The 26,852-nt window shown below is 44.3% G+C and overlaps 2 protein-coding genes across 6 annotated transcripts in view; one reads left to right on the top strand and one right to left on the bottom strand.

The window, feature by feature from the left end:
- The window catches only part of POP1 (POP1 homolog, ribonuclease P/MRP subunit), a 36,480-nt gene extending 19,465 nt beyond the window's left edge, over nt 1-17,015 (bottom strand). Inside the window, exons 1-8 of one of the 3 annotated variants that reach the window (XM_073679603.1) lie at nt 16,898-17,015; nt 7,713-7,859; nt 6,725-6,847; nt 6,202-6,377; nt 5,711-5,959; nt 5,330-5,417; nt 3,791-3,978; nt 3,254-3,507 (exon numbers count right to left, since the gene is read on the bottom strand). In XM_073679603.1, the coding sequence (XP_073535704.1) occupies nt 3,254-3,507; nt 3,791-3,978; nt 5,330-5,417; nt 5,711-5,959; nt 6,202-6,377; nt 6,725-6,847; nt 7,713-7,836 (1,202 nt within the window). In that variant the 5' untranslated portion in view covers nt 7,837-7,859; nt 16,898-17,015. Of the gene's footprint in view, nt 1-3,253; nt 3,508-3,790; nt 3,979-5,329; nt 5,418-5,710; nt 5,960-6,201; nt 6,378-6,724; nt 6,848-7,712; nt 7,860-10,765; nt 10,911-16,897 lie in introns of those variants that run through there. The other 2 variants (XM_073679601.1, XM_073679602.1) reach the window with 2 other exon arrangements.
- RIDA (reactive intermediate imine deaminase A) overlaps nt 10,956-26,852 on the top strand; it is a 28,309-nt gene continuing 12,412 nt past the window's right edge. The window contains exons 1-2 of one of the 3 annotated variants that reach the window (XM_073679605.1): nt 10,956-11,136; nt 24,593-24,698. In XM_073679605.1, the coding sequence (XP_073535706.1) occupies nt 11,072-11,136; nt 24,593-24,698 (171 nt within the window). In that variant the 5' untranslated portion in view covers nt 10,956-11,071. Of the gene's footprint in view, nt 11,137-17,105; nt 17,262-20,417; nt 20,577-24,592; nt 24,699-26,852 lie in introns of those variants that run through there. The other 2 variants (XM_073679606.1, XM_073679604.1) reach the window with 2 other exon arrangements.

The raw sequence follows: 26,852 nt of genomic DNA, 5'->3' as shown, positions 1-26,852 counted from the left end.
AAAAGACCCTCCTCGATGGTATTGAGGATCCACTGGCAGGAAGATATTGCCTGCCATTGGGGAAAGAAATTCGAAAGCCGCCCCCCTACACGGACCAAGTCATTGTCGGTCCTGTTGCTGGTGTTGCTGCTGGGGTACAAGGATGTTGCGACCCAGCGCCCAGATTTTCCCTTTCCTCTGTACTGTGAGGGGTGACTTTGGGAAGGCCGAAAGGAACGTTTCTTAGCCTGTTTCTGTTCAGGAAGTGTTTTCTTCCTGTCAGAGGCCTTTTCCAGGATTTCATCCAGGGATGGGCCAAATACATATTTTCCCTGGAATGGAATGGAACAGAGCTTGACCTTAGAGGTGACGTCCCCACTGCATGTTTTGAGCCATAGTGCACGGCGAGTGGTATTAGACAGGACAGCTGCCCTAGCCGCGATACGGACTGACTCAGCCGAGGCGTCCGCTAAGAAACCTGTGGCTTTTTGAAGGAGAGGGATGGAGTTAAGTAGATCTGCCCTGGGAGTGCCCTGAGACAGGTGTTCCTTCAATTGGGTCAGCCATTTGAAGAGGGATCTGGCCACACAAGTCGAGGAAATGTTGACTTTAAGAGAGGCAGAAGAGGTTTCCCATGATTTCTTAAGGACGCTTTCCATTTTGCGGTCCAAAGGGTCCTTTAATTGGGACGAGTCCTCAAAGGGAAGTGAGGTTTTCCTCACTACCCTAGCCACCTGGATGTCTACTTTGGGGACTTCCCATTCAAAGCCATCACCCTCTAATGGAAACCTATGTTTTAATTCCGAAGGGGTGGAGAGGCGATTTTCTGGGGATTCCCATTCCTGTTGGATGAGATCCCTAATTACCTGATGGACTGGGAACCCAGTCTGTTTTTTAGTTTTCAGACCCCTAAACATCTCGTCCTGAACAGAACAGGGAACCTCCACTTCTTCCAGCCCCATAGTGCCTCTAACAGCGTCCAGTAATTCCTCTAAGTTGTCAGAGGAAAAATAATATCTACCGGTTTCGATTGCTTTGGCAGGCCCCACGGACGCCAATTCCTCAAAATCATCAGAGGCTGAGCTACTAGCGTCCATAGAGACCATATCAGAGTCTAACTCTTGGATCCTCCTCTTCTTAGGGGGAGAAGGCCTGGAGGAGGAAGACAGGCAGGGCAGCAAAAGAGGCCTGGACCTCCTGTCTAACCACCTGGACCTCCTGTTTAACGAGTGATCTGAGCTCCTCGATCAGTGAGGGGTTTTCTTCTCTAATTATTTTATCCGTACAGGGCTGACAACTTCTTCTTGCAGGATGAGGACAGCTTTTTTGTACAGATGCAACATCTACGGGGCTGGTCTTTATTCTTCTTAGAAGCGGGGGCCTGGTCTTCCTAAGAAAGGGGAGAGAAGGGGACCCGTGTGAAATAGAAGGAGGGGAGATCTAGTGTCATCTCAAAGGAGGCCGAGATAACCCCATATTGACCACCCAGGTACTACTCACTGTAGCCGAGGGCATGCTGGGCTCTGCAGATGCAGGGGTACAGGACCTATCACCTTCCATAGTGGGAATAGCCTTACCTTTGGTGTCTTCAGGCGGGTTTGAAATAAAACCGTGCCTCCCAGCAAGGGACCTCAGTCCCCTCCCCTTTCCGGTCACTTTAAAAGGGCCAATCCAGGTTTGGTATGGGCCTTTGGTCCTTCATTCAGCGTCCCTCGTGGAACGCCGACCGGAGCGATGGCCGCCATGACGTCACCCGCGCCCCACCGCCCGCTAGTTCAGGAGCCCGGATAGCACGGAATGCTCCGGCCGGAGCGGCAGGGCTGCGGCGACACCACTTCCGGTGTGTGCGCACGCGGCCACGTCGCATCCGGCGCGGGGACAAAAGAGCGCGCGGCACCGCGCTCCAGGAAAGGAGAGATGCCGGAGGGCGGAAGCGGCCTCCAGCATGAATGATCCCCCGGCTAGCTTTACCCTCAGTGGGGCGCAGGAAGCCAGGGTGGTCGTCTCCCCCCCCCCCCCCCCCCAAGGGGGAGCAGCAAGGAGGGAGGAGGGAGCACCCCGACCGACCACTGCCCGGCACATAGGTAGGAAAAAACAGCGCAGCCCTGCCGGCCCGACAGCACTGCAGGATCTCTCCATGCCCCAAGGGGGACAGGAAAACACTGGGGACTGACGGTGGGGAGGGGCTTTTAATCTCTCTGTGTTCCTGTCCCCCAATAGGGCGTGGACAACATCCTCCAATGCTATCGTGGAAGGCGTATTGAGAAAACGGTGTTATGGTCTGATGAGACAAAGGCTGAACTTTTTGGCTACAATTTTAAAAAGGTATGTGAAGAAAAACCAACACTACTCTCTAGCAGAAGAACACCATACCCACAGTGAAGCATGGTGGAAGCAGTGTTATGCATTGAGGCTGTTTTTCCGCAGCAGAAACTAGGCCTTCAGTCAAAGAGGGGGGAATTAAGAAGAGTTCAAAATATCAGTCAGTTTTGCAACCAAACCTTCAGGCCTCTGACAAAAGCAGAAGGGAAATTTCATGTTTCAATACAGCAACAGCCCTGAGTATACCTCCAAAAAAAAAAGTAGAATGGCTTCGCCAAAAGAAGATGAACGTCTTGAAATGGCCCAGCCAAAGCTGAAACCTCAATTCAATTGAAAATCTGTGCATTGATAGACAGGCGATGCCCTCAATCTGACAGATATGGAGCTGCTGCAAGGAGGAGTGGGCAAATATTGGCAATTCTACATGTGCCGTGCTGACACGACTCCTACCCAAAAAAGGCTGAATTCTGTCATAAATTCAAAGGGTACATCAATAAAATATTAGTTTATAGGTGAGCATATTTATGCAACCACATTATCTTAGGTCTTTAATTTTTCACCCAAAAAGATTTAAATTTATTTTTTCAATGAAATTGTACAGACTATAGGCAACATTAAAAAGTTCTGAAATTCTCCTTTGAAGAATTGTTTTTTTCTTTACATTGACATTTTAAACGTGTAAACTTTTTATATCCTTTACATCACTAATCTCAACCCCACATGTCCACAGTATGCACAGGCTCTCCCACACCTACCAATCAAATTAAATAATTTTTTTCGACAAAAAGGGTAAAATATGAACATTCAAGAGTCAAGGTGTAGACAAAAAAAAAAAAAAAAAAAAAACAAACACATTATTCCCCCAACAATAAAAATAATATATGTGGAAGTAAGGAAATACCTTAAAATGATGAAATAAGGGAAATCAAACCAGATAATATTCTGCTCGTACCGTACTGTAATGCTGCTTTGTGTTGAGGTCCAGTAATAAGGTTCTGGGGATGCCCTTGTTCCATCCCCAATGATCTTTTTCACAGGCACGGCTTTTTCTCCTTCTTTATCGCGCAGTTTCCTCTTTCTCCCTGCGCTGGTCACACGTGTTGGAGGCTCTTCCTTTGGAGGAGGTTGAGCTGGCTCTGGGATACTTACAAAGTTGTCAGGCCTGTCGTCACACACGCAAACAAGCCTGAGTTCCTGTAGGACATCCTGAGAAAGAAAACCACATGGGAACACTAAATATAACATTAGATTGTGGCTTTATCTTGTTATAAGCACCTATGTGCACGTGATTAGTCCATTTCCCCCTGCAGACAGGTAGTGGCCACGGTAGATCATTTTTTCCTGAAATTTTTTTTTATTTTATTTTTTTTTTCAAAAAGGTCACAATTTAGGTGCAATGGAAAAATAAAAAAGGTAATTTTCAGTCCACGATAAATGGTAATACTCTAGCATAGTGGTACGGTATACACATCAGTGAGTCCATTATTACCGCTTTTAGAGCAGGGTGCATCCATATCCAGAGCTGTCTTGTATCACTCGCGCTTTCTGAAACACTCCGGGGCTTCCAGATAAAGCTGACGTGACCAAGTGCCTCTGATGGGTATTTATCAGCTCTGTAGAGGACCAGGGAGCCCTGCCGTCTCCCAGATATACATGGGGCAGCCATAAATGTTGGACCTAGGCACAGCAATACATAAAACATAAGGCAGAAGACTAAAAATAATCCAAAAACAGGTTGTCCAGACAATCGTAATAAGTGGAATTGAGCAAAAATAGTCAATCTACCCTGGTGTGGCATCCAATTAGGTCCACTATTGCAGCCAGACCAGCGCAGTATTCATTTGTGTACTGGCAAATCACTGTCTTGCACCTCTGACGCTCTCTAGGCCGCTGTAGGGTATTCGCAAGTTTAGAAGTAACCCCCCCATTTATGGGGTAGATGATAACTTCCCAATCAATGGGTGTCTGACCATTAGGATCCCAACCAATCCTGAGAAAAGTCCTGTGTTAATGGAGTGGTGGTTGATAGTGTATGCTGCTGCTCCATTCATTTTTATGGAACTGCTGAAGACCCACCGGCGGTTCCATTAAAAGGGACTGTCAGCACAAAATGGCTGATCAAACCAAGTACAGGCGCTAGGGGCTTCAGTGAGGTCAATCATTTATATACACCTTCCCATATTCTTGGTTTCCATCCATCTACGCTCTTCTCTGACTCTATGAAGCCAGAGCTGTCAAAGGGGAGGTGGTGGGGATAGACGGAAACCAAGAAGGTGGGAAGGTGTATTTATAGGATTGGTCGCATCGTGAAGCACAGAGCAGTGGACTTAGTTTGAACAGTCAGTCTGTACTGACAGTCTCTTTAATGGAACCAAAGGTGGGTCTTCAGCAGTTCCATAAAAATGAATTAAGCGGCAGTTAGCATGATCAACCACTACTTCATTCACTCAGGGCTCTCTGGATTGGTGGGGGTCCCAGTGATTAGGTTGTTCTCCTCTATCCCATGAATTGTGGACAATTTCCAAACCCGAGAGGAATGCAGCTTTATGCATTGGAGGGACCGCAAGAAGCTCTTCAAAGTGCTTGGTGAGTTAATGAACGTTGCTACCAGGGCTGTGGAGTCGGAGCCCATTTTGGTGGAGTCGGTATAAAATGGACCAACTCCGCCTCCTAAAATATATAATAAATTGGGTACAGTAGTTCAATGCAGTTTGTGGGGAATATTTTTTCATAAGAATTTGGGAAAGTTATGAAATGTCCTATAAATGTCTGTCCTATTCCTGATCTAAGGGTCTAGACTTTTAGCTGAGATGAATCTGTGCTACAGTAAATTTATCACTTAAACATGAGCCATGTATGACGGAGTCGGTGACATGGAAATTGAGGAGTCGGAGAGGGAGGTTTGGCTTACTGACTCCACAGCCCTGGTTGCTACTATTTTGTTACATGCACTGCAAAAAGGTAAAGGCAATTAAATGTTTTCTAACATATTTTCAGAACAAAAATGCATGGTTAAAATATTAAATACCTGTATCTACACTGCAAAGTCTTGACAGCGCCTTCACAAGATCTTCCTCTTTGCCCAATACCTCCACACAACAGTAGTAAGACAGATCCTAGCGAGACAGAACAGTCATAAAATAAAGATCACCTAGATGTAAAACTAAAGCATTTACTCCTTTGGATTCCATTAGTAAGACTGTCCTTGCAGACTGAGGATTGTCCGATAAACTAGAAAGGTGAAACAACCCCCATGCAATCGGCCAACTCACATGTTGTCACCCATATTTCCTCTAGGATATTCTAACAATATCAACCACCATGACACTCGCTGACTGCCAGCACAATGTGGTAGCACCATGCCCCCTTGTCTCCCCTTTACTTAATAATGCGCTAATAAGATTGTAACCTGGAGAAGGCAGTGATGGGACTGGGCACGGTAACACGCTCGGTAACTCTTCATTGTAGGCCGGTCTGCCAAGCAGTAACCCCACTTCTTCAGCATGTGAAAGCGCTTTGTATGCCATATGTGCGTCTCCAGCCAGATGTTCTTCCTCTGCCTTCGGTTAAACTCCATCTGAAGATTTCCATGGCGTCTAAGCGCTTTACGACATTTGCTTTTTGACTGTTCTTTCTTCTGGTGCACAGTTTTCTCCATCTAAAATATACGCAAATATAAAATCCTTTTAAGATTTGGAAGCAACAGAAAAGAAAACTAAATATTGTGGTTGTTTTAGTGGTAGCTACAAGATAGCTTTAGAGTATCTTGCAAATTAAATTTTTACCTATATGGCAAAAGTCAGCAACTCAGGGTCAAGACATGCGAGGCCAAAAATGCATGAGAGAGACGTGCAAAAGGGGAAAGTCCAAGTTCAGCAGACCCTGAAAATTACTACATACCTCTTTTTTCGCAATCTCACGCAGTCTTCTAGGTAATCGTTTAATGTTGTGCCCCATGGCTCGCCTCCGCATGTGTCTGGGTAAAGACTGAAACACCAGAGAGTTGGAAGATCTCTGAGAGACAGCCTTCAGCATGGCGTTTATTTCTGCGGCACGGGCCTGAGCAAACATTGCGGCTGCAGAATAAAGGCGGAGTGTTAGGACAGCCATGCCATAATATATTAACTATAGACCAAGATAGGAATCCTGACCCTACAGTTCTTACGTGTCCCAATTAAAGAGCGATCTGGCCAAGAATTTTCTACATCGCAGTGATTAACTTCTGCGTTAAAGAAAGTCTATTGATAGGACTCCATGTCAATGCAGCTCAGAGTTACTGTCGTTTATAGAGCAGAAGAGCACAGGACACCGCTTTAAGACATTTCTATTGGGCTGTCAATCATTTCAGACTTTTAAGAAGAGACACAAGCGTGTGGAAAAAATTTTAAAAAAAAAAGGCATTTCAGCGACAGCATACACTTACCGGTCACATATTTTGGAGTTGGCTGGGACTCGCTGTGTCCTCCCCTTCCTCTACCTCCCCTAGAGTGGAAGTGTGACTGGTGGGCATCCCTCTGCTGCTGGCCAGAGGAACCAGGGTTACATCCTTAAAAAAATAATTTAATAGGAAATTGAAACCCTGTTTCTGTGTAAAACACTTAGATAGAATTGGTAAGTTAAGATATGCAGTTTCTCAATCTAGGGTTGCCCATTTTGTTCTCAAATATGGTAATAAAACATTCAGGCAATACCAAGTGACCCCGATGATCCATCCCATGCTCTAAAGTGATATTCCACTCCCAATGAAGCCACATAGTGGCCAATAGCCGCCATGGTGTCACCTTGCTTAATCAACACTGGGGTGGACGACAATTGGCAGCTCCAGTCATCAACATCATTCAATCACATTCATTTAAAAACCTGAGACTGGCAAGTAGGGCATGCAGAATAGTTTGTTTATTCTGCATTTTTATTTTTTTTTAAATATATAAAGACCTTATACTAGATTTTATTTCTTTTTATTTAAACCGAGTACTCCCTCCAATTAGCACTACGCTTCTGTTTCTGGAACTTGTTCTTCCTTTCATTCCACAGTTATGCCCCATAGTAATAAAAGAGCAAATATTCAATTCAACCAACTAGGCATGTATCACAAAACTTCTATGTGGGCTTAGCTGTATTTGGATTGCTTTCTCTCCTCTGATGTTGGCCAAACACCCCCAAAAAAATAATTCTGTGTATATATTCAGGTGATTGACAGGAAATTTTGCGTCTTTATTACCAGGGGTTATAACTTTGGAGCAGAGAGAGACAGAAGACAAAAGAAAAGTCTTTCCATAATCAGTGGAGCAGCACCGATTGGAAGATCGGCTCAGTTTAAATGGGAAAAAAAAAATTCAATGAAAAGTCTTTTTTTTTTTTATAGAACTTGCTTTGAAGACGGAAGTATCTGTATCTCAAAAGGAGGTTACCTCTGTATGGTGGAAAGGAGCCACGTCCTTCGTGATGGGGAGCGCCATCACTCTGATCAAGGCTCACATTAGAAGGCTGATTTCGCATTCGCTTGGCATATTTCTTTTCTTTTGCAGCAGACATGACTTCATTCGTTGGATGATATACTGAAAATGGAATAATCAGACAGCTGAATTTACTGGACAGTCAGGTAGATGGAAGAAACTAAAATGGGAAGAAACTAAAATGGCAAAAAACACAACATGGTGACGCCAAGGACGGATCTAAATAAATTTAGTACATATTATATATTAAAGGATATAGATTGGATAAAGGAAAAGCTTGTTCGTATAAACTCCTATTTGGCTCCAAAAGTTCCACATTTTTCTGCAACGGTCATCATCATTCACATGACTGCTGCAGACAATCACTTACCTCAGAGATCGCCTTGGCATGTACAGAGATTGGCTGCAGCGGTCTCACAAATAATGGTTGTAACGTCTTCACTGCCTAATAGATGCAGCGACAGGGGATTTAACATGCAAGTAATGGCTATTTTTTTATTTTAGAAAATGCTCCATTCTTGCTCAGGTTTCTTAAGAGTTATGGTAAACCTTCACCCTGTAATCATGTCCTCAAGAGCACCTTCAGTTGCCCAATAACAAAATATCAGACAGCAAGACACCTGCTGCAGGTAAAGAGGACCTGACCAGTTCCAGACATGGGTATTTCTACTAATTTTTATGGTCTTTACCAAGGGTACGATGCCTTCTGGATTCTCTCGGGTGGGCCTCTTTAGTTTTTCTGCATAATTACCTGTAAGCAACAGCCCCTTGTAAAGACCTGAAAAATTTGCAACAAAGAGGCTCAGAGCTGTGCAACATTTTGGCGGATTTAAAAAAATGTAAAAAAAAAAAAAAGTTTGGAATAGTCAGGGGAGCAGTGAGAATAAACCAAGAGCAAAAACTGGCTACACTTAACCAGGTGACAGGTCCTCTTTAGACTACGATCCCATGAGGATTTATCTTGAAGATTTTCTGTACCCTTTAGCTAAATTAGGTTACTTTTTATTCCATTCAGTCTTTGAGTTTTTTTGGTTTTTTGTTTTACACACGCATGCGTTTCAAATCACATTTTTTTGACGCTGGTGTTTTTGGCTCTTGTTGGGGTGTCATGTTTTAAACAAAGCTGCTTTGTTTTTAATACTTCCTGGTATTTGGCCTTATTGATCTCGTCTATGCATTTTGGCCGCAGAAATGCATGTGTTTTTTACCGGCATATTTTCAGCATCTAATACAAGTCTATGGGGAAAATCCGCACATAAAAAGCAGCATACCAGCAAGAGAAATCGACACGTTGCGGATTTGAAAAACGCACTGCAGGTCAGTTTACATAAGGTAACAAAAGCACAGGGGGGCAGGAGATTTCTATCAAGCCCATCCACTTGGCTGGAACTGTAAGATGTTGTGTTTTTGATGGAATAAAAATACACAGCAAGAAAAAACTAACCAAGAACTCATTGCGCACAAAGTCTTAAAAGGAACGCATGATCAGAAAATTACCTATTGTTTATACCAAGTCCTCTTTAAAGGAGATATCCGGGACTTAAAAAAAAGTGGCTAAACACTAACAGGCATGTAGTTGGTAACAGAGGTACCTCTATTTGTCTGTTGTACCCGGCGCCGGTCACTGACCGCTCCTGCCAGAGATTCAGCTGCTCCCTGTCAATAGAGCAGGGGTTTCTCTTCCTGTTGACAAGTGGACTACTGATGTGATGCTGATTGACAGATGATTCTTCCAATTAGGCAGCAGGGAGCCGGGTGTCAATCATCAAGACACCAGTAGTCCCGCCTGTCAACAGGAAGAGAAAACAGCCGCTCTGTTGATGTGAAGTCAGCAGACGTCTGACGGCGGAGAACGGCGCCGGGCACAACACACCAGTAGCCTGTTAGTACCGAGGCACTTTTTTTTCTGTTTTTAGTCCCAGATATCCCCTTTTAAACAGTGCATTTGCTGTGGCAAATATACAGGCAACACCACAACTGTACAGTCCTGCACGTAGTCACATCTCCATGCCCCATATTAGCTCAACTGGGAGACCCAATGCAGATCTAGAATAAAAGGTCTATAAAAAGATACAAAGACACAAATTTCAGAAAAAAAAAAAAAAAAAAGTTTGTCATAAGAAAATCATTGTGAAGAAGAAACTAAAAGAAGCACAGACATATGATTCCTACCAGATCAGGCTTCTGGGGATTATTAAAGGGGTTGTCCACTACTTTATATGATCCCCCAATGTATTCCTCCAGGGCCCATAAGTGTTTCTCTAAATACCTTGTGGTGCCTTTTCTGCCAGTGAGCGGCGCTATCGGTGGCAGCTCACAGGCATCACGTGACCCCCAGCTGCAGCCGACTATGACATCCGCTGACGTCACAAGTCCAGGCTGCAGCCGAGGGTCCCTCCTCCACGTTACATCGGTGGCTGATGGGCAGTGGGCGGGGTTACCCCCCACGTCACACCAGGCATCCACCGCGCACACTCCCTCTCCTCATTCACTGGGAAAACACGCGGTGGACACTGGGTGTGACGTTCGGGGTAACCCCGCCCACAGCCCAGCGTCCACCACGGGGAGCGCATCACTGACGTCACGCCTGATGCCTCTGAGCAGCCAGCAATAGCGCCACTCAGAGGCAGAAAAGGTACTGCAAGGTATGTACAAAAACACTTCTGGGCCCCGGGAGGATACATTGGGGGGTCATATAAAGTAGTGGACAACTTCTTTAACCCTTTAGATATTGGGCAGGCACAGCACACGGCAGAGGTACAGGCACAGGATAACATTGGGGACTTCCTGTCAATTCCTTTGATGAACATTATAGTTTGCCCCCAAGTGGCTGATAACAAGGAACAATAGACTGCACTGACTACACAGACTAATAGATGACAATGCACATGTAGATACGGATGATGTGCCCCACATCACATCACTGTGCAGATCTAAGGCAATAGAAAACCTTGAGCTCTGGGCTACAAGAAAATCAGTAGTAAGCAAATACATAGAACTCAATGTACCACAACAGAGAGAATCGTGAGCGCTGCAGTCCTGAGAGGAACTCACCAACCCCAGAACTTCCAGGTTTAGTGGCTGCACTTCATTCACACGTGGTAGAGGAGCTCTGCGTTCCAAGCCTCGCTCTAAAACACCGGCTGTGTGAATGTGATTGGTGGGTTTAGAGACACGTGACGTCTTTAGAACGTTTCCCTGGGAAGCCGAGCTCTCGGTCACACTACGCATGCGCTGAGCACATGTGTGTTTGTCCTGTAGACTGGGCTGTAGAAAGTCAATAGTTTGTCGCTCGTCAGGAGGAGCTGTCAGCCATGGCGTCCGTGGTCAGGAGGATTATCTGCAGCGCCAAAGCTCCAGCTGCCATCGGCCCCTACAGGTAATGTGCACCAGAAGGGTAATAGTTGTGTGAGCTGTCAGCTGCTGACTACACCGGGTACAGCTTACTGCACAATATCTGTATTCTCACAATTCTAATGTTTGTATATCATATATATAATGTGTGTGTAATATATATTCTTACACACTCCTCAATATGGAATTGCAACACAAAAGAAAAAGTCATGGAATTATGGTAATCGCAGGATGGATAGATGTGTTTTCTGATAAAAAAAATGGAAACTAAGGCTATGTGCCCACGTTGCGGACCTGAAGCATATTTTTTACGCTTCTCCCTGGCGGGAAAATCGCATGCGGATATTACATGCGGTTTTCCCGCCAGGTAGAAGCGTTTGTGAGGCGTCTTTGCATGCATTTCTGCATGCGGGTTATCAAGCACTTCTCCAAGCATCACTTGGAAAAGTGCTTGACAACTTGTTCAGAATGGTAAAAAATAAAAAAATAAACTTTATACTCACCTTCTGATGCATTCTCTGCCCCGTCCGGAGGCTTGAGCGGCTCACGCTGTTGTGTGCAGGACCTGCGGTGACGTCATTGAGTCATGTGGTGGGTCACATGACTCAATGACGTGGCAGGTCCTTCAGACAACAGCGCGACGGAGGGAAAACATCAGAAGATAAGTATAAACTTTATTTTATTCTTTTTTTTACAGGTTCTTTGGTACCCAGGTCTGGATGAGAGTCTCCTCTCATCCAGACTTGGGTACCATCCGCACATTGATTCCGCTGCGCATCCGCAAAATTAATGAACATGCTGCGGATTTTTGACCGCAGCATGGGCATTGACATTGCGGAATGCCATTGGGGACCATGGGGTGCGGATATACATGCGTTTTTCAAGCGTTTACGCTGCGGAAATTCCGCAGCATATACGCTTGAAAAATGCTACGTGGGCACACAGCCTGAATTTTCAAAAGCCCTGTACTTATTCAGTATAGAGTATTAGCGCTGCACACAGAAATCCCTGCACTGCCGCACCTTGTCTGATATCAATGAGGTTATTAATGGTTGTATGAGGGATATTCTGCCATACTGAATGCACTTGGGCAGATCATCAAGATCCGCTGCTGGCAGTTACCGACTAATGACGTCCCAAATGAACTAAATGGGAGACAAGTCCGGAGACGCTGCAGCCGTGGTAGTGCATTTAGTCCATGCAGATTGCTCACAGTAGCACGGGTTACATGCGGCATGGGTTTCTAATGTTGAAAAATGGCTCCACTGGTTCCAGCACCAAGTCAATGTAACGCCAAGCTGCTAGTTTATCTGGAATGAAGATTAGAGCGGACTGGCTACTGTATAGTGTTCCACCCCACACCATAATCCCAGGAGTAGGAGCAGTGTGACGTTCCCTTGTGAAGGCCTCTACGTAGTGTTGTCCACATCATCCCCAGACCAGTCTCCAGCTAGCATTGCATCCAAGATAAAAGTGGGACTCCTCACTGTAGAGGATAGACCTCCATTTCCGTTTTACTCTGCACCATGGTAGCATTTGAAAGCGATGCCATGAGGTCAATGGACACCTGTAAATTTTTGATGGTTTGTGTAGACACGGACACCTTATCCTTAGTATGTGACATCACTTGCAGAACAGAATGGATCAATTGTGGAACCAGTACTACGGCGTTTTCTTCAGTGTCCAAGAGACGTTTTTCAGCACGTGAACACCAGGCTGCATGTTGCTCATGTTACTGTGAGCAGCCTGTGATGCCTAAATGTGCTACCATGACTTGCAGTGTCTTCGGACTTGTTTCCCATCAAGCTCATCTTGGAGATCATTGGTCGGCAATTGCTAATCAGCTGCCAGCAGCGGATCTTGATGATTTGCTGTGCAAGTGCATTCAGCATGACAGACCATTCCTCAGACAACCATTAATAACTTTACTGATACCAGCCAAAGCTGTAAGTGTGGGATTTTTTGCATGTGGTGCTCGTACTCGATACTGAATATATCAAGATATTTTGAAACCTTTTTTTATTTGCATTTCATTAACATGTATATCCATCCGGTGAGAAATTATATTTACACACAATACATTTTTTATATATATATATATATATATATATATATATATATATATATATATATATATATATATATATATATATATATATATATATATATATATAATACTTTGATGTAATCATTATATATTTTAATTATGGGTTTGTAATTTAAAGCACAATGCCAGCATTTTTTATTTTTACTTTACTGATGGAATGGTGCCTTTAATCTGTGTTTCTTGCCTGCTGTCTCATACTTACCAGCCTCCACCTTTTATCTTTTATTGGTGCTGCTCCATTCGGTCCTATCGGATTGCAGCAGGGTTTGCTGGGCGATCTGGAAGTCACAACTCAATGTAAGTCTATGAGAGCCAGAATGAGACTCTCGTTGACTTGTGTACAGCTTTTGACCTCTGACTTCCGGTCAGTCGAAAGTTGTGGTCACAGCATGGTGGAGCGGCGCTGGGAACAGATGAAGCTGGTGGCTGATAAATATAATACTAGGGTCAGGCACCATATGAAGAAAACGCTGGAGTGGTGCTTTAAATAGTTACTGGCTGCTTATAGGAACGGAAGGCACCCATATATAGCATGAATGCCATTGGCCATGGACTGCACGGTATGTGCAGCTTGCAAACCTTTTCAGGATTGAATTGTGGCCAGCCGAGGCTGAATTTTTACATACTGTCTTTTTCTATATGCAGTACATTACTAATTACCCCTCTGATGTTGCTTACATACCGGTCCGGCGTCCTTTTTTTTTCCCACTTTTGAATGTTTGAAATGATGCCATTGTTTCCATGTGGCGCTGCTGAAGAATGGGCAGTCGTGCGGTGTTCAAATGGTAGCCAAGGACCCACATCTCCAATAAATCCCCACTCCCAAGTTCCTCCTTTTGAAAGTCGACCTTTCTGGCAATGCTAAATTCATTAAAAAGTGCAGTATATTTCTGCACACCCCTCGTTAAGACAGATGCATGAAACGCCAATCTTGCTCAGCAAAAAGACTCAGTGAGAACATACCCTAAGACTGCGCCACCTGCACTTATGAAGATCTGCATAGGTTCAGTGTATTTGATCCTTCTGCACTGTACAATATGAGTTAATATTTATCTGCTTTGATAGAGGAGAGAACTGGTGCTTTTACACGTTATTTTAGTAACCACTGACTTCTTTGGGAAAATTGGATAACGTATAATGTAGCATGGCATGTTATCTTTTTATTTATTTATTTTTACATGCAGTGAGATATTGCTACTGAATTATTGACTTTGTCATCCATAAGCCACTTTGTTGCCATTTTGGCAGTATGCTTCGGGTCATTGTCCATTTGGAAGACCCATTTCCGCCCAAGCTTTAACATCCTGGCTGATGTCTTGAGATGTTGCTTCAGTATTGCCACATAATCTTCTTTTCTCATGATGCCATCTATTTTGGGAAGTGCACCAGTCCCTCCTGCAGCAACCCCCCCCCCCCCACAACATGATGCTGCCACCCCCGTATTTCACAGTTGGGATGGTGTTTTTAGGCTTCCAAGCTTCTCCCTTTTTCCCCCACACGTAACAATGGTCATTATGCCCAAAAAGTTAAATTTTAGTTTCATCAGACCACAGGACATGTCTCCAAAATATTAAGGTCTTTGTTCCTGTGTGCATTTGCAAACCTTAATCTGGCTTTTTTATGTTTCTTTTGGAGTAATGGCTTCTTCCTGGCAGAGTGACCTTTCAGCCCATGTTGATACAGTACTCGTTTCACTATGTAATATTGACACAATCTTACCAGCTTCCGCCATCTTCACAATGAGTTTTGGTTTTGTCCTTAGGTTGATATGCACATGTCAGACCAAAGCACGTTCATCTCTGGGACACAGAACCCGCCTCCTTCCTGAGCGGTATGATGGCTGGACATTCCCACCTTGTTTGTACTTGTGTATAATTCTTTGTACAGACAAACAAGGCACCTTCAGGGATCTTGAAATTGTATCCAAGGATGAGCCAGACTTGTGCAAGCCCACAATTCTCTTCCTGATATCTTGGCTGATTTCTTTAGACTTTCCCATGATGCTACACAAAGAAGCAGTGTGTTTCAGGTGTGCATTAAAATACATCCACGGTTGTGTCTCTAATTAACTCAGATGTTGCCAAAAAAATCAGAAGCTTCCAAACACATGAAATCATCATATGGGCAGTCCAGCATTGTTTAAAGGCATTGTAATCTTGGTGTATGTAAGCAGTAAGTAATAAAAATGCCTTAAAACATTCTCTCTCTCTCTCTCATTATTCTGGCATTTGGCAAATAATAAACATTTATGGTGATCCTAATTGACCTAAAACGGGAAAGGTTTATTCTGACTTTGTCAGATATTGAGGAAAACATGCATATGTGTTTATAATATAGTGTATGTAAACTTCTGGTTTCAACTGTATATGGCTCTGAGGGGAAGAATGTACAGAGACGGTCTTTTCCAACTGCACACTGGTATCACACCCTCAGTGGTATGATTGACATCCCATGCGCAGGGAGGAGGAGAAGTCCTTCTTTTTAATGATTCGTTAATAAAAATACATGTTTTAATGTCCCTATGCCATATGCATCGGATTCTTCAACCTTTTCTCCTCTTCCCTGCATATAATGGGAAGTCAGTCATGCTGCTGTGGGCGTGATGCCAGCATGTAGTTGGAATGATTGACAGCAGTACCAGGTACTTTTCACCAGCATTAAATATCCGTTTTATGGCTCAGTCACACCAGTGTATAAATGGGACAAGAGCAATGCGAGAAAAAAATCGGATTGCACTCAGTCCAATGTTATTCAATGAGGCAGTGCAGATCTGCGTATTTTTCCTCAGCTATAATCGGCGTGAGAAAGAAATAGCAGCATGGTGTCATTCCACTCTGAAATCTGATGAGTGCGAAAAAAAATCCCTTTTATTTTGTATAGTAACTGTTTTGAGAATACACAATTCAGCACCCCTAGTTTGTTCTATGCCTATCCTTAACTTTTATATTATGGTCATTTCTAATTAACAACAACTGGCGGTAGGTTTAATTAATATGTAATGGATGTCTGCTCATAGATTTTTTTTTATTTTTTTTTTTTAAAGGATGTGGAGACCTTTTTAATGACTTTTTTTTTTCTCGTAGAAGTTTGTTTTTTGGGCTAAAAACATTTGGATCAAAAAATTTTGCACTGTTTGGCTCTTTTGCTACACATTACTCACTGCAGAATGAGTAAACTGAGAATCTGTCAGTGAGTGCATTTTGTTGGGGAACTACAAACTTCATCTCTAAACAAGCTGATTGATGGATTCTAAGGTAACGCATGCAATAGACAGTGCTACACGGAGACTATAGAAGACAAAATGTGTAAAAAAAAAAAAAAAAAAAAAAAAAAAAAAAAAAAAAAAAAAAAAAAAAAAAAATGTTTATGAAACCCAATTGCAAAAATCCCCTAAATACATGCATTTAAGTTTAAAATAATAGAAAAAAATTAATACATATCCCTAAAGGTGTCCATATATTTTAGAGGTGTTTTCTGGCAACCACACTGACTGTTCATCACTGCTTCTGGTCCAGCGGAGACAATTACCAGTCTCCTGATGCTGCAGCCAATCAGTGGCCAGTGATTGGCTGCAGTGGATTAGTGGGATATAAGAGGGCATCACTGTTGCTGTTAAGTAAACTAAAGACCACCAGGAAGGAACATAGGTGCTGGAACAGCAAAGATGGATAAGTATTACCTGATTTTGTGTATTGCTGGCTGGACACAGATATTTCATTACGTAGGAAACTCCAATTCTTGTGTCGGAGGTAAATGATTACTCATACAGACCTCTCGTTACGCAGTTGTGCTTTCAGGAGGTGACACGTGTTTATGATAAACACTTCTCAGATTGATGTTATTTTTATTGGTCAGATGGAGCCAGTAGGCTCTCCGACCGTAACTTGGGTGACTCCCTAAGTCAATAGCAATCAAAGGTTATGTCTTCCGCTGGCTTCTCAGATCCTGGAGTTACAGGTCGACGCTCCAGAAAACATCATGTCGTTCACACTGAGACGCGACATTCATACACCGAGAGCACCTGTTCTCAAGGGGGTTTACAGGTACGATTGTTGGTGATTTGTCTAAGATTAATATATCGGTGACATAACAAACCACTAAAAAGGACGTGCTGCAATAATCCTATTCATGACATATCATTACAATACGATTTTGTTGAAAAAATATTTTTTAACAGATGTTTTAGTGACACTTCAGACCACATTAATGATTGTATGGGGGAACTGCATGAATAGCAATTCCCCAATTTAACTTAATCGCAGTCATTCCCATTTCAAATAGGAATATTTCTATAATAACATGAGGTTGTAATGCAAACCTGTGAAGCCTGGATCTTGTCAGTGCAATGATCGTTTTATTGTGATGTGCAGTATCCATATTTATTTTTTGAGGCAACTACTTGCAATGAAATTCCAGAATGTAATAATTAATCAGATTTCCACCCAGCCTGCTATATTAAAGCAACGCAGCAATGTTAGGTTACAATCCGGATTGACTTGCTGAGATATAGATTTCACAACCCCCTATATATTTTAACATTGCACTCTTTAGTGCCTTTCATGTGGAGTTTATTTTACAGCTTTTTATACTTATTTAACCTAATAAACAAATTAGTTTAAAAAGTGACGTGGAGTCCCCCCTATTTTATGAAATCGGTAAGGCGTCCTTCTCATGTCAGTGTGTCCGGTACGTGTGGTGACAGTTTCCACGCGTACCGGAGACACTTACACAAGCGCACATGTCATTGTGTTTCCACGGACCATGTGTCCGTGAGCAAAACACGATGACATGTCCTTTTTTTATCAGCAGCACGGGCCGCAAAGTCTCACACACATGCACACTGACACACGGATGACCTCCATGTGTCAGTGTGACGTACCGGCGCCTGGTAAAAAGCGGTACAGTTCACGCTCCCAAGCGCTAGGTGCTGAAGGCAGCTCTCATGGTCTGAGATCAGTGCAACCATGTGGCAATGATGGGAGTTATAGTCAGCACTGTGTTTGTACATAGTGTAGAGATAAAGAGATAAAAACCGCGCAGGCTCCCGCATATTTTTCATAACCAGCAGAGGGAAAGCCGACTGTTGAGGGATGATATTAATAATCTGGGAAAGGGCCATTAGCCCTAAATGTTCCCAGGCTATTAACCCCTTTCCGACATGTGCGTGTCGGGTATCTCCCTTCTGTGTGGGTTCCGGCGATGAGCCTGCACCTTTCCGGGAACATGACATCTGATCTGATCTGTCATGTGCCCCTAACAGCCACGGGTGGAATCACGATCCACCCGCGGCTGTTAACTAGTTAAATGCCGCTGTCAATCTCTGACAGCGGCATTTAACATGTCTGTGGCGGAAGGACGTCATAAGTCCTACCCATCGGCGCCCATGTCACGTGACCGCAAGTCGCCAATGGGTTGGCATGACAACCCAGGGTCTACAGGAGACCCCTATGGTTGTCATTCCGGGAGGCTATAACCGCAGCCCAGCACAGAAAATGGAAAATGGCCTGGAGGTGAACAGGTTAATAACTGCTCACAGCTGTTGCTTAGCTGGATAGTTTACAGGGAGACCCCATAAAAAAAATTAAGTAGGGTTCCCCTATAAATTCTAAACCAGCAAAGGTTAAACAGACAGCTGTGGGCTGATATTAATAACCAGGGAAGGGGCCATGGATCTTGGCCCCCCTCCCAGGCTAATAACATCCATCTCTGCTTCAACTGGATGCCTTGCTGAACGGTGGCATGATGCTGGTCGGCCTTCCCTCTGCTGGTTATGAAAAATACACGAGAACCCACTTATTGTTAATAATTATTATTATTATTATTATTTTTTTTTTATTTCTTTATTTTATACACTATCTACGTAGCGGGTGCCGAATACAACTCCCTACATTGTTAGCTGGTTGCGCTGATCTCAGGGGAAGACCGGGCGACTATGATATAAGCTGCCTTTAGCACTCGGTGCTTGGGAACAGCACAAAGTGTACGGCTTTTCCCTGGCGCTGATGTGTCATACTGATGTAGCACACAGATGCCAGACGTATGTAACACACAGACACTGATATCTCCGGTACTGTTTTTTCCAGTATCGGAGATATCAGGACTAGTGATGAGTGAGCGAGCGAGCTCGTTTAACCCTTTCGCTGAGCACGCTCGGGTGCTTTCCGAGTATTTTCGGCATGCTTGTATATTAAGTTCGAGTTCCTGCATCTGCATGATTTATGGCTGTTAGTCAGCCTCAACACGTGAGGAATCCCTAACAGGCAATCTCTGCATGTGTTGAGTCTGACTAACAGCCATAAACGGGCTGTATAAAGGAGGCCTAAAGCAGACAGCTTAGAGCTGATATTATCAGACTGCGAAGGTCTGTGGTTATTGGGCCCTTCCCAGCCTAAAAATTCCACCCCATAAGTGGCGCATCACATGAGATGCTCAAAGACTGGCGCTTCGCCTTTGCCAACACACCAGGGCAATTGGGAAGAGCAATCGGGGTAATGGTGCTTGGAGTTGATGTCAGTGGTGAATTGTCCAAAAACACAGCTGACATCAAGCCCTGTTGTTAGTAATGGAGAGGTGTCTATCAGAAAAATTGTTTATTTTAAAAAACACTCCCCAACTTTTTCCCTAGTTCTTAAATTTATTTAAAAAAAGAAAGCATGCAGGTCCGACATAGTCCAGCGCTTTCCACGATTTTCTCCGATTCGGTCGTCCCCAGCCTATGAAGTCTTGTCCTGAGCTCCATAGGCTTTTAGCAGAAACCACTCCCTGCTCACACTGCGCTCCGCGAGACCCGGCGTCTGTGAAGAGCAGTAAGGTTACAGACGTCAGCGCTCATCAGAGTCCGCCGGGTCTCGTACAGCTCTCCAAAAGCTCATTGTGGGAACGTAGCCTAACAGCTTAAATATCTGCGATATTTGCTGCTCTGTGATCAAGCACAATTAGTTTACCAGACAAGTTTTGTGCAGACACTGAACAAGCAAGTAATGCCGGGTAACTTCATAAGACGTAGCTATAATTCAGTGCCATTGTGCAGCTTGTAATGTATTAATACCTTTAACCTTTTCTGCAAATTGCGTCCGCATTAGATGAATATATGATCACCTGTCTGTGTGCAGATCTCCCCGTCTGTTCTGCTGGATGACTTGATTGAGGCTTGCACTGCAGAGCAGTAATAGGGCAGGATCATTGATCCTATCTCAGGCTGACTGTCTGAGTCAATATAATTCAAAGGTTACAACGTCGTTCACTGAGCGCAGAGAGATTCACAATGTCCGGGCGGACACACGACGCACCAACATGTCTGATACACTAAGGCGCATTATTTATACACCCAAAGCCCCTGTCCGAAGGGATGTGTACAGGTATGAGGTCTTTATACTGGTCAATATATGGTGAATTGCTGCATGGCCACGATCCTATACTGAGATTATATAATTGCATTTTACTTTCCAGCGTCTCGTCTTGTTTTATAGCTTTATATTGTGACAATACAGCAGCAGAAATATGTGCTAATGCATGTGATGTGCCTTTGTATCATTTGCTTTATTGTGAATGTGCGTTCTCATGTGCGATGTTACACTGCACAGCACCGTGACACAATGCTCCTCTATGGGGAATTAGATATAGAATAGATTAGTTGTTTGTTTTTTTTCTTCTGCAAAAGTAAAAAGTTGCAGCAGACTGGAAGATGTCGTCCCAGATGTGTTGTTTGTACCCAGCCTGCAAGTTTCTTTATAGGTGCAGGATCCAATGTGGGATTTGGGCTGTACATCCAGCATGGGTCTATATATCATATACCGTACATATGACCCTACCATGGGCGCACTTTACAGTCTGCACCATGGACATCCCACCTGGAATTCTCATTATTCCACAATGCCATATGGAGAACCCTGACGGGTCAAGGACTTGTAGTCATAATAAACATTATGAAAAGTTTTTATTATGGAAGTGTTAATGGAAACCTGTCATTTGTTTCATGTAGCTCACACCACGGGCAGAGCCTGGCTGCACGATCGTAGCCAGGTATATTTATCTCTGAAACGCTCTAGCATTTTTTAGGATCCTTATGGAGAGATTGAGACTAGTCTGCCCCAATCTACCTTCTCCAACCACTTCTGCAGGTGATTGACAGGTTGATTGCTTTGGGGAAAAAAATTATCTTTACTTACCCTACAGAGGTCCGGCACTGAGTCTCCGTCGTTGCTCCTGGTGTCTGTTGTTGTCTTCAGTGCTGATTCTACATCGGCATGAGCTTAGTGATTGGCTGCAGCGCTTTCAGTGTGACATCAGTGCTGCAGACAATAACAGAAACCCAGAGCAGCGGTGAAGATTTGGGTTTTCCAGTTTCAGAAAACTCTTTAAGGGTGCTGACATGCTGCCATATTACTCGAGTGAGGATTGTATCGCAATCCTTGGACTGGCCGTCGGCTCTCCTGACCGGAGTGTGACAACTGCATAGAAATACATGCTGTCATGTTTGGGTCAGGAGAGCCGACTGCCAGTCCGAGGATTGTGATGCGATCCTCACTTGAGTAATACGGCTGTCTGACTTAACCCTGTGGATAAGATCCGATTATGTTCATTGATGTAATTTTTTTTATATTTTTGTGTGCAAATCCTGTGCTACGGTCTTTCGATTTAAAAAAAAAACAGTGTGTGTATGTGTATATATATATATATATATATATATATGTGTGTGTATACATTTTATTTATAGACTTGAGTTCCCCCGAAATATACCATATTTCCATTTTTATTGCACTTCTGAAGCAGAAATGTAGAAAAAAAAAACTGCATGAAACATGGTCATGTGGGGTTTTTTTCTGTTTGTTTTTTTTTTTCAGCATATGCGAGTAATTAAGGAAAGTGGACATTTTACAAAGGGGGGGGGGACGCTCTGAAAAATTAATGTTGAGAAACGCTCTAAATAGTGCAATTAACAAAAAAAAAATTATGCAGAAACTAAAAAATGTACCTAAACCGAACAATGGGTCCTTTAACTTAGATTTTAATAAAACAGCCAATATAGGTTATTAAACAATTCTGCGTTAACAGAAGCTAATGGCAAAAAGTGCAATAGCTCAGCACTGCATGCCATTTTTTTTTACCAGTACTTGAGTCTGAGTCACAGGCTGTGATTTACCTCCAGCCGAGGACGCGACGACCTTATGAACTGTCTGTAAATAAGTAAAACAATATCTACGGGGAGTTGCCCTGCGCTGTCCAGTCATATGGGCGTCCTGCGGCTAGTCCCACTGAGCTTCTCCGTGCCCCAGACCTGCTGACACCCTGCATCTGTGACACCAGATCACTTCTCTCACCTAGGAAAAATGGGGAAATGGTTAACGTAGTAACCGTTCACCTGTCATAAGTGACTTGGGTATCGGGGTAAATATTAACTATTTGTGGCCGAGTCATCATATATCAAAGGCAAACACCACTGTGTAAACTTTTCTACCCTTAAATAAATCCAAATGTAAAGGAGTTTGCAAGTTGATTTTTTTTTTTTTGTTTTTTTTAAATAATGCAGAATCACGGTGTAATGAGTTATCCAAGCTCCTAATGTACTTTGTCACCATTGTCTAGATATCTGCTTATCATTAGTGACTGAGAAGATTGCTGTCTTACATTCATATGGTGAAAAGTGATTACAGTTGTATACAGTCCAGGCAAAACTATAGCCCCAATTCATTGCCTTATTCTTCTTTTCATTTGCACCTTTTTTAAAGTCTCGTTCACCATTGTGGGCAGAGTTTAGGGTTTCCAGATGTCTTCACTTGATTCATCAACATAGGCGGATTAGAATGAGGGCAATCCGGGCTACCGCCCGTGGCCCCGAGCCTGCAGGGGGCCCGCGGCTCCGGGCGGGGTGTCTAATGCCGGCTTGCCCTCATTATATGTGCGGGCCGCCGCGGCACATACCGGTAGCAGTGGCGGGAGGGGGGGCCCGGACCGCTCCCCCCAGCAGCGGCGCACGGCCGCTACTTCTTCATCGGCCGGGCCAGCACTGCAGCAGTTAACTTCCCTGTGCTCGCCCGGCCGCGTCACTGCTAGGAGACACGGCCCTGTGTGCGGCCATGTCTCCTAACTGTGACGTCACGCAGTGCGCGCCCAGCCTGCACTGCTGCAACGGAGAAGTCAGAGCAGGCAGGAGGAATGGAGCCGGGGGATGGTGTGTGTGTGTGTGTGCAGGCAGATATCATTGTGTGATGTCTGTTTATATGTATTTTTGTGTTTCAAATGTGTTTACGCGTGTATGTATATGTCTGTATATGTTTGTGTGTGTGTGTGCGTGACTGCATGCGTGACTGCGTGCGGCCTCCTGCTGAGTATAGTTGGCGCCGTGCGGCCTCCTGCTGTCTCTGGGGGGGGCGCCGTGCGGCCTCCCACTATGTATAGATGGCGCCGTGCGGCCCCCTGCTGTGTATAGATGGCGCCGTGCGGCCCCCTGCTGTGTATAGATGGCGCCGTGCGGCCCCCTGCTGTGTATAGATGGCGCCGTGCGGCCCCCTGCTGTGTATAGATGGCGCCGTGCGGCCCCCTGCTGTGTATAGATGGCGCCGTGCGGCCTCCCGCTGTGTATAGATGACGCCGTGCGGCCTCCCGCTGTGTATAGATGGCGCTGCGCGGCCTCCCGCTGTGTATAGATGGCGCCGCGCGGCCTCCCGCTGTGTATAGATGGCGCCTCGCGGCCTCCCGCTGTGTATAGATGGCTACGTGCGGCCTCCCGCTGTGTGTAGATGGCGCCGTGCGGCCTCCTGCTGTGTATAGATGGCTACGTGTGCTCAATATTGAGTCATAGCCTTACATTAATTGTATGTGCCCACGATACAGAAATGTTCCGGATTTTTTTTGAGCGTTTCTGCATCTCCCTGGCAGAAAAAACGCATGCGGATTGTACATGCGTTTTCCTGCCAGGGACATGCGGATGTGAAGCGTTCTTCACTTGCATTTCCGCATGCGGGTTGACAAGCGCTTTCCAAGCGATTTTAGCATCACTTGGAAAGTGCTTGACAACTAGGTCACACTATTTAAATCCATGCAACCACGGAGAGATTCCGTACAGCCTTTATTCTGGGTTTTATAACTGACCTTAGTCTTGCTCTTACTGGGCAATTGCCGATCTCTTGGATCATCATCATTTGATTTCCTGTATTTTCAGACTTCTTACCTGATCACTAACTTACAAGGTGCCCAATGATGAAGCCGCTAATCTCAACCTTCTATAAAACACACCTTTTCTAAAAATTTCCTGTTGGAAAAAAAACAAAATGGAAACCTGTTTTTGTACATAGAATCATAGAATGTTAGAGATGGTAAACATTCTTGGTAAACTTTGTGTTAGTTAATGGTCGGCTTGTGTTCTGTGTTTCAGTCAAGCAGTGGTGGTGGATAAGACCATGTATGTGTCCGGGCAGCTCGGCATGGATCCTGCGAGTGGGTTGCTTGTGCCTGGTGGGGTGAAGAATGAGGCAAAGCAGGTAAAATAATATTTCTACTGAACTTTCTTCATATGATTCTACAAACACTAAAAACCTGCTTACATTTTATGTGGCCATGCCATGTAACTGACGAGTCCTAAGTGAGAGCATTTATTTGCCATTTGCTGAATCTCCTTTAAGGCCAAGTTCAGACGAAAATATTTCCCAGTCCGTAAACTGATTGTAATTCCTGACCATGAACATTTGTGTCTGAGGCTGGCACTGCAGGTCAGGAGGCTCGTGGTTAGTCTGGGCATTGTGGTTCATATACGGATCATGAAATACATTAAATAAATCTATTTTGACCAATCTTTACTGCCCTACCTTCTACCTGACCTTTTCAAAATTGGTAAAAAATTGCAATCTTTAGCACACACAAGGGGCAAATCCCCGGCTTTTCTACCCTGGAAAAAAATGGATTTAAATTGTTTAAGGCTGTGTGCCCACTATGTGTATTTTAAGCGTTTCCGCAACATAATTTCTGCCGCTGAAACTCTTAAAAAATGCTTGGTTATAGGTCTGCAATTGTCCCCAATGATAATTTGCATGTGCTGTGCATATGCTGCAGAAATTTCCCCTGTGGATTATCATTGCGGAAAAATCCGCAGCACAACCATTAATTTTGCCGAATCGCGGCGTTTAGCTTCCATTGACTTGCACATGCGGATATTATGCAATTCAATGCGCAGATGGTACCTGGGTCTGGAGAAGAGGAGACTTTCCTCCAAACCCAGGTACCATAGTACCTGTAGTTAGAGAATTCAAATAAAAAATAAACATATACAGTGCCTACAAGTAGTATTCAACCCCCTGCAGATTTAGCTGGTTTGATAAGATGCAAATAAGTTAGAGCCTTCAAACTGCAAACGAGAGTAGGTTTTATGAACAGAAGCATAAATCTTACAAACCAAAAAGTTATGTTGCTCAGTTGAATTTTATTAAATTTTAAACATAAAAGTGTGGGTCAATTATTATACAACCCCTATGTTTAATATTTTGTGGAATAACCCTTGTTTGCAATTACAGCTAATAATCGTCTTTTATAAGACCTGATCAGGCCGGCACAGGTCTGTGGAGTTATCTTGGCCCACTCCTCCATGCAGATCTTCTCCAAGTTATCTAGGTTCTTTGGGTGTCTCATGTGGACTTTATTCTTGAGCTCCTTCCACAAGTTTTCAATTGGGTTAAGGTCAGGAGACTGACTAGGCCACTCCAACACCTTGACTTTTTCCCTCTTGAACCAGGCCTTGGTTTTCTTGGCTGTGTGCTTTGGGTCGTTGTCTTGTTGGAAGATGAAATTACGACCCATCTTAAGATCCTTGATGGAGGAGCGGAGGTTCTTGGCCAAAATCTCCAGGTAGGCCGTGCTATCCATCTTCCCATGGATGCGGACCAGATGGCCAGGCCCCTTGGCTGAGAAACAGCCCCACAGCATGATGCTGCCACCGCCATGCTTGACTGTAGGGATGGTATTCTTGGGGTCGTATGCAGTGCCATCCAGTCTCCAAACGTCACGTGTGTGGTTGGCACCAAAGATCTCGATCTTGGTCTCATCAGACCATAGAACCTTGAACCAGTCTGTCTCAGAGTCCTCCAAGTGATCATGAGCAAACTGTAGACGAGCCTTGACATGACGCTTTGAAAGTAAAGGTACCTTACGGCAGGGCCGGCTCCAGGTTTTTCTGGGCCCCGGGCGAAAGAGTCTCAGTGGGCCCCTTTAACACATACCACGATTCATGATGCAGAGATACGGCGGAGAAATATATATATATAGTACAATGCAAAGATTTCACTTCATGAGTGATATCTATTGTAAATTCCACAATAGCTCAGAAACCGGTGAATCGCTCCACACAGAATAGTGGCCCCCATATAACGCTCCATACGGAATACTGGTCCCCATATAACGCCCATACGGAATACTGGCCCCCATATAACGCTTCATACGGAATACTGGCCCCCATATAACGCTTCATACGGAATACTGGCCCCCATATAACGCTTCATACGGAATACTGGCCCCCATATAAGGCCCCATACGGAATACTGGCCCCCATATAAGGCCCCATACGGAATGCTGGCCCCCATATAAGGCCCCATACGGAATACTGGCCCCCATATAAGGCCCCATACGGAATACTGGCCCTCATATAA

The sequence above is a fragment of the Phyllobates terribilis genome, unplaced genomic scaffold, assembly GCF_046119375.1.
Source record: "Phyllobates terribilis strain yellow unplaced genomic scaffold, ASM4611937v1 Scaffold_4__5_contigs__length_816908805, whole genome shotgun sequence".
NCBI classification, from domain to species: domain Eukaryota; kingdom Metazoa; phylum Chordata; class Amphibia; order Anura; family Dendrobatidae; genus Phyllobates; species Phyllobates terribilis.
Note: the sequence above shows the minus strand (reverse complement) of the source record. Positions and strands in the feature narration are given on the sequence as shown.